Raw genomic sequence first — 19,568 nt, 5'->3', positions numbered from 1 at the left:
CTGACATTAACTAACTACCTCGCCTAGCGTGTAATTGTTCTTTTTTCAAGTTGCTGGTTGCGAGTTTTTTTTTTTTCACACACTGCCATCACCTGGCATGCTCTGCATACTGCTAAGTTAGAAAGTTACTGCCTTTACAGCTGTTTGATTCACGTTTATTTTTATGTGTAAAAGAAAAGAGCAATAATATCTCAGATTTTGAAAAAGATATCGCAGCAGGCAGCAGAAGGCCCTCTAGAGGGCACTGGGCCCTAGGCGACGGTCTAGTTTGCCTGTGCCATGGGCTGCCTATGGACACGTGCCATGTGCTGCCTATCATGCTAACAGATACGTTCAAAATGCTGGGCAGGTCTGGTTGCCTATAATTATGGCTAGCATTGCAAGAAGATAAGGCCACAGTGAATTTTAAAAAGGAGAGATTGTCGGGACACATTTGGTAGGAGCGTCAGTGGTGAAGACAGCTCAACTTGCTAATGCTTCATAAGGAACAGTGTTGCTGGCAGTGTCCTTGCATTATTTCAAGGTGCAGGGCAAGCAACTCAATCAACCAAGTGTAAATATCAGTACAGGGCTTAAGCAGGCATTTGCATCAGGAACGATCTGTCATGAACCCTACAGTACAGTTTTTTTTTTTTTTACAGCTGGTGGGTGCAACCAGCCACTGGATACCATGTCACAGTGCACAGTCCACTCATTACACCCAGCAATGGGAGTATGGTGGTGCAAGGAGCACAGTGGACTTCTTAGCAGTGGAGAAAGGTGACATAGTCAGATGAATCATCCTTCACCATTTTCTCAAGAAAAGGAGTGCTTGTTTGCCGCATGGTTAATAGAAAAAGCCTACTAGAGATCTTGGTTACAGCAGTAAAGCATTTCGGCCATCTCATAATGGCATGGGGTAAATTTTCCAGGTGTGGTTTGGTGCGCTCATCAAGATGATTACAGCTACTTTATTATCCTGAGTGAACACCGTCATCCCATGTTCTTTCCTACCTGGTAGGGTCGTCTTCCAGATAGGCAATGAACCTATCTGCAGAGCACATGCGGTCAGCCAGTGGTTTGAGGGGCATGACAACAGTGTTCTCCATGTGCCATGTTCTTCTCAGAAACAAGATATGAACCCTGCTTTACGTGGCAAGAATGATATCAAACATTTATTGGAGATTGTTCTGGAACAATGTCTTAGTGTCTTCTGCCTCCATCCACAAGGCATACGTTCATTTGATTTTCTTGTGGAAGAATAATGTCACACCTCTCTGGCAGAATTCCAGACACTGGTGGATTCTATGTCACAGTGGATATACGTTGTGGAAGCACATGTTTCTTCAACGTCCTTTTAAATAATAATACATATTTGTGTTTCTACCTTCTTGGCCACTACATGTAGCTACAAAAAGAGCCTGATTAAAAAATAAAGCTAGAGTAAGGGAAATAGCAATTCCAATAAAAGATTCAAATTGGTGTGCTCCAACCTCACTTTAAAGGCCAAAAACATGTCAAGGTTCGGAATAAGCCCCGTTTCTAAATGATTTATATCTCCTAGTATGGGAAGGCATGTGGGCAGGGAACACACTAATAAGAAATATGTGAAACACAAGTTGTGTTCTTGCTGCTGCAAGCACAAGAGTAATTACTGTAGTCAACTTTTCAATTGGACTGTCTTTTCTTTATCAAGCAAAAAGTATGAGGTGACAAATAAAGCCTGAATTCAGCTGGAAGGAACCACCTGGAAATAATTCTCTACTGCACACAAACTGCTGTAGGTATACCGTTTTCAGTGATCCATGAAAACTAACATTCAAATGATCACTTTAATAAAATCATGTTTGCACACCTACTGGCTACTCACAAGCTATACTTATTGTTATGAATGAATCTCAATCCTACCTTTCAACATGGTATGACTGAAGAATGAAACTTGATGGAAGACATGTCACGGTAGCGTGTGGGTACCCCCACTGTTACTGTTCATCTAATATATTAAGTGCTAAATAAACTACAAACAGAGACGATTATTTTTGTGAAAATCCATTACATTTCTTTCCTTCACATTCATTTAGCAAACGTTCTTCATCAGAGCACGGTAGTACCACAATCTTTGTGCTCTTGTTCTGTATTCCAGCACATTTGCTGTGAAATGAAACAATGAATATGAGGTAAAAGTGGATACCGTCAGCTTTTAATTTGAATCCATATTGGGTGATCTGTGTAAAAAAATACAACATTTTTTAAACATAGTTCCCCCATTTTAGGGGACCAAATGTAATTGGAAAATTGGCTGCTCAGCTGTTTCTCGACCAGCTGTGTGTCTTTCCATCATTAGTTCATGCGCAAGAAAGTTAACAAAAAGTCTAGAGCTGATTCTAGTTGAGGAATTTGCATTTTGAGCCTGCTGCTGTTGTCTCTCAACATGAGGACCAAATAAGTGCCAATGCCAATAGAGCAGGCCATCAAAAGGCAGAACGATCTGAATAAATTACAGACACAGCCAACAACCATTCAGTGTGTCAAAATTGACTATTTGTCACATTGTTAAGAAGCAAGAATGCACTGGTGAGCTCAGCAATACTAGACAACCTGGCTGACCACGGAAGACCACTGTAGCGGATAATGGAAGAATACTTTCAATTGTGAAGAAAAAACACTTCTCACTTGTTGAACAGATCAAGAACACTCCAGGATGCAAGTAAAGATGTGCTGAAGACTACCATAAAGAGAAGACTACACCAGAAAAACCTCAGAGGGTTCACCACAAGATGCAAACCACTGATAAGCCTCAAGGACATACAGTAACAGCTAGGTTAGAGGTTGCTAAAAAGTACATTTAGAAAACCGCAGAGTTCTCGAACAATGTCCCACAGACAGATGGATGAGTAGTAACCTGCACCAAAGTGATGGAAAGAGGAGAAGAAACAGCTCATGATTCAAAGCACCTCCCTCATCTGAGAAACATGGCAGCGGTAGTGTTATGGCTTCGGCATGCATGATTGGACATATACAGGTACTGACTCGCTTATTTTTATTGATGATGTAACTGCTGATGACAGCAGCAGGATGAATTCGGAAGCATGCATAAACATGAAATGAGATCCAACCAAATGTCGCCAAACTCTGTGGGTGGCACTTCACTTTGCAGCAGGACAATGACCCCATACATACTGCCGTGTGTGTGTGTGTGTGTGCGTGTGTGTGTCGGTGCATGTGTTTCTCTATAAGGGCAAAGGGAAGAGAGGTTCTCATGCTTTATTTCTGTTTCCTGTCTCCTTATGAGTATTAAACGTGACCTTTTGGAGGGACAGATAATCATTAGGAACTCATTCAGTTAAATAAACAGAATAATTAGCCAGGTCAACAAGCCCAAAGCCATTCCATTGTTCTTCAGCCTGCCCAAGGTTCACAAATCCTGGGAATAAACAGAATAATAATGAGGCGTAATCTGGAGGAAACACTGCTTTGAGAGGCTTTGAAGAGAAAGGTGCACTGATTTATTTATATATATACATTTATATATAGTGTATACACAACAGAACATCTGAGGAAAAAATGCATCTGAAATTAAGGTCATCCAGGATAGAAGTGTGCCATAAAATGGTGTAGGGTAGTCCAGGATAGAAGTGTGCCACGCCAGTTAAAGGAATCACAAGCGTTTATTGATCACGATTATATACTTAAATTATTTTTACTTAAATGATATACTTTAATTTATTACTTTTCTGAATAGATATGTACTGTAGCTATGAGCCTTAATTTAAGTTAATAATATAAAATCATACCAGTGTTATATGGGTTCTTGGCAACATTCATTAATGTTTGTCAATGTCAGTGAACAATAGCCATTGCCTTTTCAGTGCTCCCCTACCCTTGCTCTTTCTTTTATTATGGCGCTCTTTTAATTACAAACACCACTGGCTTTCCCATGCTGCACTCCTCAGCAATAACATAGCCTCTTTGACTAACTGTTATAATACTTCAAGTTTTTTATTTATTTATTTATTTATTTTTTATCGGTGGAAGGTGTTGCGCTGCCCTTTTTGCATCAATGATAATATCAATCTTGTAATAGCGGTGTATAATAGCGCATACTATACTAACGTCATGTTACCAATTTGGATGACTGACTCTATTATTACGGACTGACCGGGTTATGGACCGAGTTTCTGATGTGTGCGGGAGCAAACCAACATCTGATGCTGTGATTATTTGGGGGATGCTGAAAAGGGGCTGAACAGAAGCAGAAAATGGAACATCGCCTATAACACTATACTTTTAATTCATGCACAGATATAGGGTCAGCGTCAAAGTCCAAAGGGAATGGGCTGCACGCAGCCTGCGGCAGGGGTGGTGGTGGTGGTGGTGGTGGTGGTGGTGGGGTGGGTTGGGGGGTAAGGTGTGTGCGGTGCCGTCAGATACAGCGACAGCGTCAAAGTCCAAAGGGAATGGGCTGCACGTAGCCTGTGGCAGGGGGTGGTGGTGGTGGTGGTGGTGGTGGCGGGGTGGGTTGGGGGGTAAGGTGTGTGCGCTGCCGTCGAGAGGATCGCAGGCGGAGGCAGAGAATCGATCCGTCAGAACCTCTCGCAGAGCGGCCCCTTGGAAAAGGCAGCCAAGTGGCAGCAGAAATTCAGGTTGGGGCTCCGAATGTAGGTCAGAAAACGACTACTCTCCCACCACTGCACGACTACCTCCAACAAAAATCGCACTATCCCAGTTTCTTCACAAATTATTATGGAGTATTGAAAAAAAACCCAGTTATGATGTATTACACGGATTTAACATAATTCCGATTTACAATTTACTCACAGCCATTTTTAGAATTCTCTGCATTAGTCCTATTCACATGTTTGTCTCTTCAGTAAAGCAATAGAGCATGGTGACTAACATTGCGTGCTCTTAACACTGATGCGTGAAATGGCACCCTTAATGACAGTAACATTCTAATACTGACATACATTTTAATGATGTGAAGAATTTATTGAAGATGACATCATGTTGAGATAAGAATAGGGTTTGATTTCTTGCGAGTGTGACTGCTTTTCAGTTGGTCCGTTAAGTTCCTTCAGTACAGCACTCTACTGCCACCTAGTGCCAAATAATTTAAATCAGGCAAAAGTTTTCAGTTCACTCAGTTTATTGAATGTATTGTAACACATTCTGTGTATTGCGTGGCTGAAATTATTGTGGTTTACTCAGAAATACAGAATAGATATGAGCATGAAAAATTATGTTTGATGTTCAAATAAAAAAGAATGGCTGTGGAAAAACACATTTCCGGTGTCCCTGTATTAATAACCTAAGAAGGACTTTCAGTCTACTGCTGCTACTGTTTCCATGCAACACAGTGGATTAACCCTTTAACCGCAGATGAAATCTTAATGGCCATAAGAGAGAATCACACTGGTAGTCTTTTCTGTCATGGTCATTATTTGTGAGTGTTGAGAGGAATATGTTCAATTCAACACGGATATAACAAACTCCTTCTCTCTCAGTGGTCTGTTGCTAAATGCTAGGAAATCTGTGCTTCTTCCATTCTTCCTCATGTTTCTCAACTTCAGAGGGCAGAGAACCTCTGATAAACTTGAGTAAATGGTGTTTCCGCACACCTCATAACACACTCCACTCCAAGTGTTAAGCAGCGCACGCCACAGTCTGTTCCTCAGACTACACAGAACTAAGCCATGAAACCCATACAAGCTGACCCACAAAGCCATAGAAACCATAGACCAAACCGCAAAGCCATTACAAACCATACAAACCAACCGCAAAGCCATTAAAGACCGTGAAAACCAATCACAAAGGGGAAGTGATAGAGAGGGCGGCGCCTCCTGGTGCACACTCACGGTCATTGCACTGGGTCCCGACGTAGGATGTCATGGAGCAGTCGCAGGTGAAGTTCTCCCACTGCTGGATGCAAACTCCCATGTTGGCGCAGGAGTCCTCCTGGCAGGTGGTGCTAGGGCCTGTGGAGGGCAGAGGAGAGCAGAGGAATGTGCTTTAACTCCAGTGGCAGGGTGGGGGCGCCAGCGAGCTTGGTCAGGAGGAGCATGCAGGAGAGTCAGAGAGGCATGCGGCCAGGTCATCGAATACTCAAAGAGTACTCTGACACAGGCAGAACCACTCCCCAAGCACTGATCCTGGATCAGCGCCCGGCTTATGCACTACAGGGACTGCAGTAAGGATCAGGGATGCATACGCTGATCTTTGATCAGCAGCTGCTCTAGCAATAGGTTCGGGGATTAGGATTGGGAATGTTTCGACTGATCCTGGATCAGGTGTTGGGGAAGAAAGATCCAAAGCCAACACCCTTAAAGGTCAGAAAATAAACTTGAAAGACATAGCATTCCCTCTGTGTAGTACTAGCAGTATTCACTGTGTGCATAAACAATAAATAAATAAATAAATAAATAAATAAATTACAGTTCAGTGAGAGAACATGGATATTCACACGGGGGTAAAATCACAGAACAGCTTCCCATTTCTCCTTCAGTGCACTACCACTGGGAGAGTGGGGCATCAAGAACCACATTCTGGTTGTAACTATAGCACCACATGCTACAAGTCACTGACTTGTGTGAACCAATCAGAGGACTTTGATCTTCACAGAAAAAAAACTTTTTGATTGGTTCGAATTAGTGGCTAATAACACATAACATTACATCCAATTTCAAGGTTCATGAATTCACACTCCCTTCACTGCACAAATCCTGCACCTAACATTTTAAAGAGGGAATGCAGAAGATCCAGGGTGAAAATAAAAGATTTAGACAGGAATCGCAGAAGTGAGCATGTGAAAGGATACAGCAATAACTGCAAATAAACGGAGAGAAAGTGCATTTTTATGCAAGACCTTTAGGAAAACAGAAACTGAACAAAATTTGAAGGCATAAAAGTGCATTTATTGTGTAATGTGATGCTTGTCTTTCTCAAACAATGATTCATTTCACGAAAAACACCTCATTTCACTTTCAGAAGGAAAATGCCATTTTAATGTTGCTTACATATTTCATGAACTGATAAAACTGAATTTCTGAGTATAGATTCATGGAGGATGTCACTATTTTCTTGTGCACGCTGTTAAAAATGGAATCCAAATCATAGTGCCAACCATAGTGATTCCTTACTGATTCCTTATTGTGCAAGTAATGGCAAATCCTACTGTAACTACAGCCTGTGTTTCTATTGGGGAAAAAGGAACAGAAAAGAAGTAACTAAAAAGTTTGTCTAAGTTTGTCTCTTTACGGTACACTGACTTAGCATGCAGTTATTTTCTCTACATCTGAACTTGAACAGAATGATCGGGAGGATGCCCCGTTTAATCCATTATCATTTCAATAATAAAAGAAGGAAACATTCATGTTCCACTTCTGTGTTTTACTTTCATTCTTGCTCCTAGAACAAAAAATGCACTTAATTAGAGTAGTGTGTAGATTTATTTGCGGAACATCTGATCCGTTCATCATCGACTATACAGAAAGCAGAAAAAAATGTGCAAGCAAAGCTTGGTGTGGAAAATACACGATTTTAAAAACAAACTGCCTGACTGGAACCTAAAAGATTGTAAAGGATTGCCATTTCGCTCGTGGTCTTTCTTGTCTGTTGCCCCCTGATTAAATCAGCTCTGGGAATGGGCAGTTCAAATTGAATTTCCATCACTTCTTCTAATGAATGTGCTAATCATGTAATCAGCTCTACGAGTTGCACTTCTGAGTAGGCTTACCACTCTAGAAAGCCTCAGTGCAGTAGCCAGTCCTGAAAAAATTATGGTCTGGTTACAGCGGCTACGAAAAAATAAAATGAAATAAAACTGTTCCACTTGGCGGAATTAGCATTAAGTTAGAAAATCATGAAAAATGAAACAACACTTTAAAAAAACAATTGCAAGTCTAAAGAGTTCAATGTTTAATTTATGCGTCCATTTATGCGTTTTAATTGTGTCTTGACTCCCCAATTTGCCAGGTCTCGCCCAACCTTGCTGCTGTAAAATTAACTGCGCACTTTAGGCGGTTTCGTGAAGCGAGCCATTGTACCGCGCGGCTTTTCCCTGGCTGAGAAAAGGACATTACACAGCAGCGCAGCTTTCAGCCGAGCTCGGGTGTGGAACGGAGCCCTCTACCTTGGAGGTCAGCTTTGGTGAAACCGACTTTGTTTGCGAAAGAACAGAAAAAAAGCGAAAACAAGAAAAGAGAGGTTAGTAAAGTGACAAATGGCGTCAGTTCGCTTACACACTCTTCAAGGCATGATACACACTCACAGCAGATAGACACGTGTGAAGCTACTCTATGCCACAGACGTATTTGAATGGTGGGCAAAGAGACATGAGACCTGTGTGACTAGCATTTGTGTAACGTGTGTAAATAAAGAAAGCATGGTGTAAAACCTGGGCTGCAAAAGTGCAAGAGACTTGAATAATAATTTTTAAAAAGATTGCATCTTTTGTTAGTTTTTTATGAGCAACATTAAACTGAATTCTACATTCTCCTCTATTCTGTAGGCATTTATTAATTACTTTAACATCATGCAACTACTTAAACTGGATATGTTGCTTAAACTATTCAGTACACAGGTCCTAGAATTCTGATGACTGGCATTCTTCACTGTTTTTAAAGATAAAGAAAAGCACTAGAAAGTGCATAAAAAGGTGCTACACAGCACACATGGTTGTTAACACTGTTTAACCCAACCAACTACCCCCAACACAAATTTGTTTGGAAAATGTGTGTGGAAATATTTGTCTTTGGAATATGAGAACCAGTTTAAGATATTGCACACTATTAGAAATAAAAAACAGATATGACATCGATTGTGTCTCATTTCTCTAATCTACACAATATTGTCAATATGTTTGAATTCTAGAAGTCTCTTGAGTACAAGCCCTGAGTTTCAGACCAAAGCGGCAGTGCGACTAGTTTTGTAAGTGCAAATTAAAACAACATTGCCATCTTGTGGCTGTTTAACCTTCCTACACCAGATCAATGTGAAGCTCATGTTGAATGTCTTGGCTCTTTGGCATAGGTTGACTGCCTGAAAACTGCTACATCACAGGGTTCTCCACCATTGTACCACTGTAGGAACTGTTAAAGTGAGTTGAAAGGAATACTTTACAAGCATTTCCATTAATGAATGTCTGGCATAATCCGACTGCCTTAAGATCTGTCCTTATGTATTATGTACTGCATGAAAGAAAGAAATACGCCATAGAATTCCGTCACAGGGTGTGACCCGGGTTAGCAGGTGGGTGATTGAATATCATGGTTTGATGGGTGGGTGGATAGGAGGCGGGACCACTTTAAGCTGTAGGAGGAGGGTCTATGTAAATGAGCGTCTGGATGTCAGAGTAGCGCATTAGTATCGCGTCAGGGGAAGCACGGACCTTCACATCCACGCTCAATCTGACCGCTGCGGAAAATGGCGTCGTTGATCAGGTCTGGCAGCCGGCCGTTGAGATCCACAGACGCCAGGCAGCCCTGGAAGCCGTCCCGGGACACCACCAGCTTGGGCAGGGTGTTGTACATGCCTGGACCCAGCCCAGCAACGTAGAGTTCACCTTACACGGGGACAAGGAACAGAGACGCTGTAAGATGGCAGTTGAGAGCTGGAACTGAATACAGCAACTGAACTGTCAGGTCTTACATTCATTCCATTATCTCTGCTCCTGTACTCTTGGTAACAGGAGTTTCCAGTGACTACGATTACACTTTATGAAGATTCATGAAGCTGCATGTCCAAAGACACCTGACCTATTGATTTACATATAGGCATTTAGCAGGTGGTCCTACCCAGAGTGATTTATTTTACATGTCACACACAATCCATTTACATAGTGTGTGTAAATCCCAGTTATTTTGTCCTTTGATAAATGTAGTGTCACAATGTGAATCTTAGTGAAACTGTTCCTATAATCCAGACAAAATATGATGCATGAGAAAGTACAGTCTTATTGCGTTGCTTCTGTGAAGAACAAGCAAATGTCAACTGCAGCTCGTCATATCAAGAGGAAAGGTGAAACATGAGTGAAACAGAGAGAGAACTGGTAAGTGAAAAATGGAGAGAAAGAGAGATAGAAGATAATATGGCTGTGCAGCACGTGGGTTCACCTTTCAGGTCCAGGTTTTTGGCCCCATTGACCACCTGGCTGACAGACTTGGCGTCCACCTTCAGCGTGTGTGTGTTGCCGTTGTCTCTGGTGATGACCACGTTGTGCCACTGGTTGTCATTGAGGGCGCGGTCGTTGTTCCCCTTCAGCAGGCTGGGGCCGTTGCCCAGGTCGAACACGTAGTGGATGTAGCTGTGGAAACATAGTTAGTGTGTGACCGGCTCCTGACCGCCATAGAACAGTGCTAACATCCTCTGACGGTTCTAAAACCATACAGAAAAAAAGACCAACCTATGATAGTCCTAACTGACTATCATCATCCTCTGACCAAACTAACACCAGATTAAGCCAGCTGGAAGACAGACTACTAATACCTAAAGTACCCTGCAGGATTTTTAGTCAAGATTTTGCATTTTTCAAAAGCTTAAGAAAATCTCCAGTTTTTTAAATGAATTCTGCGCATACTTGCCTCTGACGGTCATTTATTGTGAGACGCAACTCAATTTAATCGCAACTGTACTGATTCAGTCTTAAGCTATTCAGTGACTCTTGAAAGAATATCAAATTTGACCACCTCTGTGTGACCACCTGTGACTATGCATGTGGTGTACCCATTCTCTCTCTCTCTCTCTCTCTCTCTCTCTCTGATGCAGCAAATTTGGGCACAATGAATATTTATGTATATTTTGAATCTCTCACACTGTTTCCTGAAAAAGTTCATATTGTTGGTTAAAGTAGCATTAATATTTCCTTTCTCCTATTAAATGTCTGTACAAATCCAATAATCCATAATGACAGGGATCTGCATGGGAACAGGGTATTCTGGTTTTTGTAGTTTTGCAGGACTCAGTTGATGAATGAAACAGTAGATCACACACGTGCTGCTGGGGGATAGGGCAGGGGGTCAGAGTCACAGAATGTCTTCATGCTCACCCTTTGACCATCTCTATGGCAATGAAGTCGCTGCCGTCGCCGCTGTTGTAGAAGATGAAGCCGTCGGGCGAGGTGGTCTTGAACTGGAAGAAGAGGTGCATGGAGGCGTAGGCCTGCAGCGTGGCCAGGCTCAGGTAGCTGGCCTTGGTCCGGAAGGTGACGGGGTCGGCGATGATGGAGCGCATGCCGAAGCGGGCGTTGAGCTCGCAGTAGTCGATGTCGCCGTTCTTGCACAGGTCGATGTAGAGCTGCCCGTTGAAGCGGAGGCTCTGCAGGTGGCCGATGAAGCTGGACGGCACGTGCGCCGTGAACCTCCGCTCCGTCATGATGCCCGTCTCCACGTTGTGGAACTCCAGGCGGGTGTGGTCGCCCATCATCTGACCTGCGCGGAGGGGAAGAGGGCGGGTTAAATGTTACCATGACGGTCGGGGGGAAGAACGCAGGTGGTGAGTAGTAAAGCCGCTGTAAGGGTGGGGTGGAGAAGCTCTGCAGTGGTGAAAACCTGAAAACCTCAGAGGGCTGCCAGTGTGAATCCCATGTGGGGGTACTGCTTCTGTACCAAGCTGCATATTACTACTTGAATTACAGCTGCCATGTTCAGCTGCTTAAAAGGATAGTGAATTGAATAACTGGTTAATGCGTACAACCAGTTGTGGAAGTCATACTGGAAACTTGTGCCTGCTAAGCAAATAAATAATGCACTATAACAGTAAATGTTTTCATGATCTTTGAGACCAAGAAGAGTGAAGAACACAAACAGGCTTTTAAATGTAAAGCTCCATTTTGCATTCTGAGCGCAGTGCCACAAAACATCCTGATGAAGGCTGACTGACAAAGGGTGACACTGGATTACTGAACGCAGTGGATGTCACTATGTATGCACTTCAGTAGTCTCTGTATAATTACCTGCTACTTAATGAGACTGCACAAAGTGTTGGCTGATTCCGTGTAAACCATAAAATAGAGATAATGTTCTTATGTGTGCACACTGCTATTTTATCTTTGAGAGAGTTGGAAAGTATCAGCATATGACTCCCCTATAGAGCATATCAGTTAAGTAGGAAGCATACATTACATTACATTTATTTAGCAGACGCTTTTATCCAAAGCGACATACAAAAGTGCATTTAATGGTCATGAACAACTACAAAACACAGGTTCAATAAACATAACAATTGGATGGCTAATTTAGTTTAAGAGGACTAAAATGCAAATACACATTTTAACCAATAACCGTGGAGACATATAAATACGAGGCGAAAATACCTTCAGCCACGTCATCGTCGACCGTGAGCTTGTAGTTTTTACCGCGCCGCAGCACACGGACGGCATGCCACTCGTTATCGTTGAGTTTGCTGCCGGCGTAAAGAGTCTCCGGTCCTTTGCCTGAGAACGACGGCGCGTCACAAAGTTAATGCCACCCCACAGCCACGCCAAGCCATTGCTTTTTTTTAAAGATGGCGAGACCTTTGCAAGATAACCTTAAATTTGTTATTTTTACATTAATGATCTTAAACTAATTATATTCGATAAAAATTTCAAGTTCTTTTTGTGTGGAATTGAGTAATATGACAAAAATATTCAATAGTGCTTTCAGTTGAAGAGGAAACCAACACATTATTTTAAATGTTTCTTTCTCAACCAATATAAAAAGCAAAGGTTTGGTTTTCCTTGAAACTGAACAATTCTGTATGTAACAATATGTCCAGTCTCTTAAGTTAACCTAACATAATATGAATCTGCTTTTACTCATGACCAGGTCTTGAAAAATCTTCCATCTCTTTGTCCTCCAGTATTTCAAGCAAAATGTGAATACCAGCCTTTTAACTGGATAGATATTATAATCTTCTTCACTCATTAACTTTGAACTTTGAATCAATAAATTTGGTAAAAGTTAATGTCCAATGTTTGCAAAACAAGACAGTTTGTTCCTGTGAAAAGTGCTGGAGCTATTTGAGTTACAACATTTGTCCTAACTGTTTTTAGCCAATCAGTGGATTATTCATCTGGATGAGTCCATGCTTCTCTCTTTTCCTAAGAAAGAGTAGTCGTATGTAATGCCTTAGGCTATTCAAACCAAAGATGAATCTTATTATTAACACAGTAATCTTTTTTTTTTAATGCAGCATTCAATCCTCAGATTTTTAATTCAATTCAATACCATTCCATTTTACTTGTTTAACACTTTGCACAATGGACCACTTCTCAAAGCACTTCACAGACATTTTGGGCCCCAGCTCCCTAGCAAGTCAAAGGCAACAGTGTCTGGGAAAAGCTCCTTTGAGGAAATAGAAAAAAAACAAAACCTTGGGCAGATCTTGACTCAGGAGGCTGCCATCCACTCCTGGCAGATGATGGACAGACTAAATTAAAGTACTGTAATTAGTAAATGCCATTTGCTTCATTTACTAAATAATGCACATTAGTTCAAATGTGTTTGTGAGTTTCAACATTGTGAAAGCATGTAGCCAGAGGCAAAGAGAATGACAAAGGCATCTGACGTGCATTTTGTGTCATTTCTGGGCTGATATTACTCCCACAGTCACGTCTCCATAGACTGTGCTACTGCCAGCAGGAGCAGCAGAACTTGTGAACATGCAAAACCCGCTGCAGCCTGAAGGTGGCACTGGTATCCACCAAGTGGTTACTGGCACCCACCATGGTACTGTACACTACATGGCCAAAAGTGTGTGGATACCTGGCATCCAGTATCTCATCCAAAACTATGGCTATTAATATGGAGTTGGTCCATTCTTTGCTGCTATAACAACCTCTACTTTTCTGGGAAGGCTTTGTAATTGCTGCTTTGCTGCTGGGATTTGTTTTCATTCAGCCAGAAGAGCATTACAGAGGCTGGGCACTGATTGGGCGATTAGGCTCGCAGTTGACTTTCCAATTGATTTCATAGGTGTTGAGTGGGGTTGAGATAAGATTTCTTTCCAGGCCAGTCAAGTTCTTCCAGACTGTTCTTGACAAAACCATTTCTATTTGGCCTCGCTATGTGCCCGGGGGCAATGTCATGCTGAAATAGGAGAGGGACTTCCCCAAGCTGTTGGGGAAGCACAGCATAGTCTAGAATGTGATTGCACGCTGAAGCATTAAGTTTTGCCTTCATTGAAACAAAGAGGCCTTGCCCAATCCATGAAAAACAGCCCCAGACCAAGTGATGTTCAGATACTTTTGATAGTGTATAACCCTGTGCAAAGCATTTCCAAAAAAAAAGTTTAAGAATGCTTAATGGTCTTAATGGTATGGTGATTAGTCTATTCTGAGTGACAATGCCACATTGGTGCACTTCTGCTGCAAACATGCATGCTAAATATTGGTACTGTACCTGTAGGAGCTCAAACAATGGCAGACATGGCCTGTCCAGCAGCACAACATTGAGGCAGTTCTTTTAGTGGTCTACCAACAGGCAGCAGTGTGTGCATGGCTCAGCAAGACTGAGTGAAAAAAGTAGCAACTAATCACACAAATTTCGGAGGACACATGCTAAATTATGCCCTTCCAAATTTATGGAGGATGTTGAGTCAATGGGATGAGACCACAGCTGCAGTTGTGCTTTTCAAAGAGAGAGAGAAATACATGGGAAATAATCCCAATATTTACTACTGTTGTGCCATTGGCAGCTGAAGAAATTGATAATAATCTACACCATATCATTACCCCAAATAGACCAATCAGCATGCACACTGTCAATAAGCTGTTCTGGAGTACAGTGTACAGCACAGACTAAAGATTACACCTTTCATGGTGAATGGTCGGGGCGCGGCTTTGGCTGCTGACCCTGTGCTTCACGCTCTGTTGCTCCCCTCTGGGAGGTGCTATAGAGTACCCAGAGCTTCACACACATTTAAGAAGTCTTTCATTCCACATGCCATTGCTTTGATAAATACTTAACATGTTGACCATAGCACTCTAATGTACTGGGAAGGTACTTGAAGCTTTCTCTATCTATCTATCTAATCCGATGGGCAGTTCCTGCATTCCTTCTCCCCTTTAACCCTATGAAGTGTGAGATCGCAAATACATCATTAGAATGTTCTTAACTTAACATTCTAATGCTGATGTAACAACCATTACTAGTAATTGAATGCAATGGAGTTTCAGAACACTGACTTGAATTTTGAAAAAATAAATAAATAAAATCTTCAAAGGGGTAACCTCTAAACAACACTTTTTGGTCATAATGTCCACTACTACAGTGTTGTCCTTAGTCACACCCTGTAATGAACTTTCAGTTGATTTTGCATCAAATTGGAATGTTTCACCTTAAATGTTAGAGAGACATAACTTGCCAGTGTTAAGAATATGGAGCCAAGTATTCTGGGTCAGATCTGTGCTTACTCCAAAGAGAGAAATTCACTTCATAAAGTAAGTGTGTGCGTCCATGCATGTGTGTGGGCACATGTCTGTGAATGTGTGTGTGTGTATGTGTGTGGGCATTTGTGTGTGGTGTGTGTGTAGTGTGTGTGTGACGGAGAAAACAAGCAGCAGCTGATTCCAATTTAAAAGAGGATGCATCCTTGATGGCACTCTCCCAAAATCACAGGCTGTTGCAGTGATGAGTTGAGCCTACGGATATGATTGGGCATTCTAAATTAGGAGGGAAACTGAACCAATGAACCTGTTAAGAAAACAGCAGCCAGGATATAATTATCCAGTGCAGAAGAGTCACTAATTTCTCAAATCTTCTATTGAAATTGTTATGCTCCCAAAGGGACAATTTTCTCTTACAATTATGTATAATCAAGCACTATCATACTGTGCTTTTAGGATGCTGCACTACCGCCAAAATTTTAATGGACCAAATTGCATTTCCCATATGCATTCAATTTAGGTAGGCTACTGCACAATAATGCATTTAAAATTTGATCCGAAAATATCATGATATGGTTACACATGGTTACACATTCTGTTATGGTTACACACAGTTAGGCTGTATTTAGCATTTACTCCATAATTTTGTTTATTCTATATTTTCATTAAGCTTTTTCAAAAAAAAAAAAAAAATTACTAAATAAATTTCAATATGCTTCAAGAATGCTTATGCAAGGATAATAACAGGACACAGAACTCCCTGAATGTTTAAAATGTAAGAGAAACACTCAACAAGCTACAGAATTTAGCTATAACTGAAAAACTGACATTTTTGTATCACTAAGTATATGCATATGTTCATTTCATAACTGATATTTGATTACATTGTTCCATTATTCCTGTGAAGCTTTTGCAAATCCAGTCATGAGTAAAAGCAGTATTTGTACCTGAAACATACTGTGCAATTTCTGTTCGCTAACCAGTGCACATACAGAGGTATCACAATGAGATGCACATTGGTCTTCTGAAGACATACATATTCTCAAAATGCACACAGCTCAAAAGGAAAAAGGCTAAGAGTATCAAAACCACAAGAAAGAAAATATACACAATGTAACACATCTACAATTTTATACATGGACGTGTAATACATCTACAATTTTATACATGTGCGTGTAACACATCTACAACTTTATACTTGTGTGTGTAACACATTTACAATTTTATACTGGTGCGTGTAACACATTTACAATTTTATACATGTATGTGTTATATCTGTTAGGCTGTAGGCTGTATGGTGGCTGTAACACCTGACTGTGGACCTGAAGGCTGTGGGTTTGTATCTCTGGTATGTTTTCAGCTTTTAAATGCCTGGATGAGATATTCACCTAAGCTGCTCCAGTCAAACGTCCAGCTTTTTTAATAGGCAAAATAACCTTTATGATACAGAATTATAGTCATGTGAAGTTGGATTAGCATTTGCTACTGCAAGTAAGCAGGTACAAAATGCAATGGGGTTTTCTCTGAGTGATAGCGGTGTTTAAGTGGCAGTACATTTTATTTACACTAATTTGCCATGCTGATTTTGTCACAGTGGGTAAGGGCACCTGCCACGATATATATATAACCTTTTCAGTTAAATGCCGCACTGCACTGCTGATAAATTGATCATTAATAATGTGCATGTGATGTTAAGGATAAATATTGATTGCATCCAGGCATTCGTCTCTTAACTATACTTCTGGACAGAGGAAAATCAAAATTAAAACTGGCAATCCCCATCCATATGAAAGGGGTGCACAGCTCCGTTCACTATGCGTGCTGTAGCTCTGTCTGTATTTCAAGATTTTCACTGAGTCTCTGATTCTCCCCGAACATAACGACGGGTGACATCACAATCTGCTGTAGAGCTGCTGGTGATGGAGACAGACTTCAATCACCATTTAGAAAGAAACTGGCTTTTGTCATACCTCACAGTGAGATCATACCTCCATCGACTCTCCCAAACGCATTATGCTCATTTCATTATTTTTTTTTTTGTTTGCATGTATTGGTCAAAATATTGCCTGGTGAATAATGAATTGGTGTTTCAGAAATGAAAAGCCATTTAATGTGATGCATTTTGGGTTATGGATAGCATGATGGCACCTGGTGTAATAGGAAGGGAACAGGTATTTAGAACCAAATCATTAGTGCTGCAATTATCAAATGGGGAACTGATAATAAACTGTAGCTTTGATTAAAAGCACTTAACCTGATCTGCTTCATTAAAGCACCCAACTAGTGTTTAACAATGGATACTATGGAAACTAATATGGTATTAGGATAAGGGAGTGTCTCAACAAGGATGCAAGAAGACTTCTGGTATAATGCAACGGTCAAATACTCAAGCACATTTCTGTCTGATATAAATACCTATGTTGCAGTGTAGAGACAGAATTAAAGTTTTGTAGACAAGAGATTAAATTGTGCCATTTCCTATAGGAATATGGAGCACAAAAGGGAAAAACTGTGTGGTTTAATGTGTGACATAATGGCATGCTTCCAATATTCTGAATGTGAAAGCTAATTTAACATTTTAACCAGTTTCCTTTTATTTTTGCTAACTGGCTTGGTACTCATTGATTCCTTTGTTTCACTGAGGCAGAACCACAGTGGATGTGCTGTTGTCCATATTGTTGGATGACTCCTCCCCTCTTGGGATGAAGTCACAGAGGGTGTATCACCACCACAGAACTGCCCTGATGCTCACCTCTGTGCAGGGAAGAGGCTTGAGAATCTGTGTTGCACTGGTTTGTTTGTCCAGTGGACTGATATCAGCCGTCTAACTTCTTAAGAAGATATTTTTTAGTTGTTTTATAAGATGATTAAAACATTCAGGATCAAGAACACCCTGTTCATCCAGTTTAACTAAAGCATCTATCTATACTCCAGACGACACTACTAAGAAATTTTTTTTTACTAGACAATGTAAATTTTTCCTCTAATCAATGCAGACTCACTAGTATTCAGCAGGGAAATTAATGCAAATTTCTGCAAAACAGAGAAAAGATATATTTGGCTGTCTATGCAGCAACACAAACAAATGGGCTTAATTTAACACATTAACATTCTGAGAATAGATTTGCAACTACGCTGGTGATTTTTCAGCACGTTCTTTGTTTTGTCTTTCTTTTGATGTCTGGGTTGCAAACCTCTGTACAGTGATTTATGGGACTAGAGCCTAACACCCAGCATTAAAAACTGCACCACAATTTTGGATTTGTGGATAAGAACTTTACAAGGCTTTTTTAAATTCCATTAAGACGAATGGTAAATATAACTTGTGTATAAATAAGTGCTTTGTCTTTGTGTAATATGTTTAAGGGAGTATGAATGGTTAGTTTCTTACAGAATTTCTTTTGGTTTAGTGACTCTCTAACTCAAAATGTGAGAGAGAAACAAAATAAACTTGCTTAAGGGCAATAATCCAGTTAAGGACAAAGCAGTTTGTGATTAGTTTGCATTTAGGCCCAAATCAAACCTCCTTTGCCCGTTAAGGTGTAAGATGGCAAAAATGTATAGAATTAGAATGTTCTTAACTAAACATTCTAATGCGGATGTAACAACCGCTACTGGTAATAGGAAGCAACGTTCAAAAACAATGACTTAGAATTTTGAACAAAAAAAAAAAACATTCCAAAAAACGCTAAATGTAGTTCCATATATGATCAAATAAAACGCAAATAAAAGTCAGATATATCATGAAACGCACACACTCTCCTTCTAGTTCCAATATTCAATAAGCATAAAATTGATTTAGCTGCTGTATTCATTTCGATCAATTGCAATTCCTCATGAGCAGATTATGAAGTCACCACCATTGCTTTCCCTTAGATCTTTGTTATCATGAATCCAAGATTCCCTCATCTTCTTATCATACGGGAACACACTGTACAGCTTCTAATCGGCCGAGCAAAATAAATACATTCAAATTGATTTTAGTCATGCCTTCAGAGGAACTCTCAAGAGCAGAAAATAAGTTGAATGGTAACTTACTGGAGTTACAGTTTATCCTGACACAGTCTAGATGGGGAAGAATAGATGACATGTAAATTCATCCTTCAAGGTTTCAGCTGCAGACATCCAACAACAACATTGCCACTCTTCCGGGGACGACCACATGAAGGTGCGGTGACCATTTTAGAATGTGTGTCCTTTTCAGCCTTTTAGTCTCTGGTCTCAGTCA

The 19,568-nt window shown here is 40.8% G+C and overlaps 1 protein-coding gene and 1 long non-coding RNA gene across 14 annotated transcripts in view; one reads left to right on the top strand and one right to left on the bottom strand.

Annotated features, from left to right (window-relative positions):
* LOC135257011 (neurexin-3a-like) overlaps positions 1–19,568 on the bottom strand; it is a 326,075-nt gene that overhangs the window by 200,034 nt on the left and 106,473 nt on the right. For 11 of the 13 annotated variants that reach the window (XR_010330570.1, XM_064339341.1, XM_064339350.1 and 8 more), the window contains 6 exons: positions 19,379–19,405; positions 12,287–12,406; positions 11,021–11,402; positions 10,089–10,279; positions 9,365–9,538; positions 5,835–5,954 (listed from right to left, as the gene is read on the bottom strand). Coding sequence is in view for 11 of the 13 variants with exons in the window: in XM_064339341.1 (XP_064195411.1) it covers positions 5,835–5,954; positions 9,365–9,538; positions 10,089–10,279; positions 11,021–11,402; positions 12,287–12,406; positions 19,379–19,405 (1,014 nt within the window). In the remaining 2 variants the exon portion in view is untranslated. The remainder of the gene's footprint in view (positions 1–5,834; positions 5,955–9,364; positions 9,539–10,088; positions 10,280–11,020; positions 11,403–12,286; positions 12,407–19,378; positions 19,406–19,568) is intronic. The other 2 variants (XR_010330571.1, XM_064339346.1) reach the window with 1 other exon arrangement.
* LOC135257012 (uncharacterized) lies at positions 7,706–9,555 on the top strand. Its single transcript, XR_010330572.1, has 4 exons — positions 7,706–8,181; positions 8,848–8,904; positions 9,007–9,073; positions 9,417–9,555. It is a non-coding gene; the product is annotated as an uncharacterized LOC135257012 (long non-coding RNA).

This window comes from Anguilla rostrata, chromosome 6, assembly GCF_018555375.3.
Source record: "Anguilla rostrata isolate EN2019 chromosome 6, ASM1855537v3, whole genome shotgun sequence".
Lineage (NCBI taxonomy): Eukaryota > Metazoa > Chordata > Actinopteri > Anguilliformes > Anguillidae > Anguilla > Anguilla rostrata.
The sequence above is the reverse complement of the archived record's forward strand: the minus strand, read 5'-3'. Positions and strand labels throughout refer to the sequence as shown.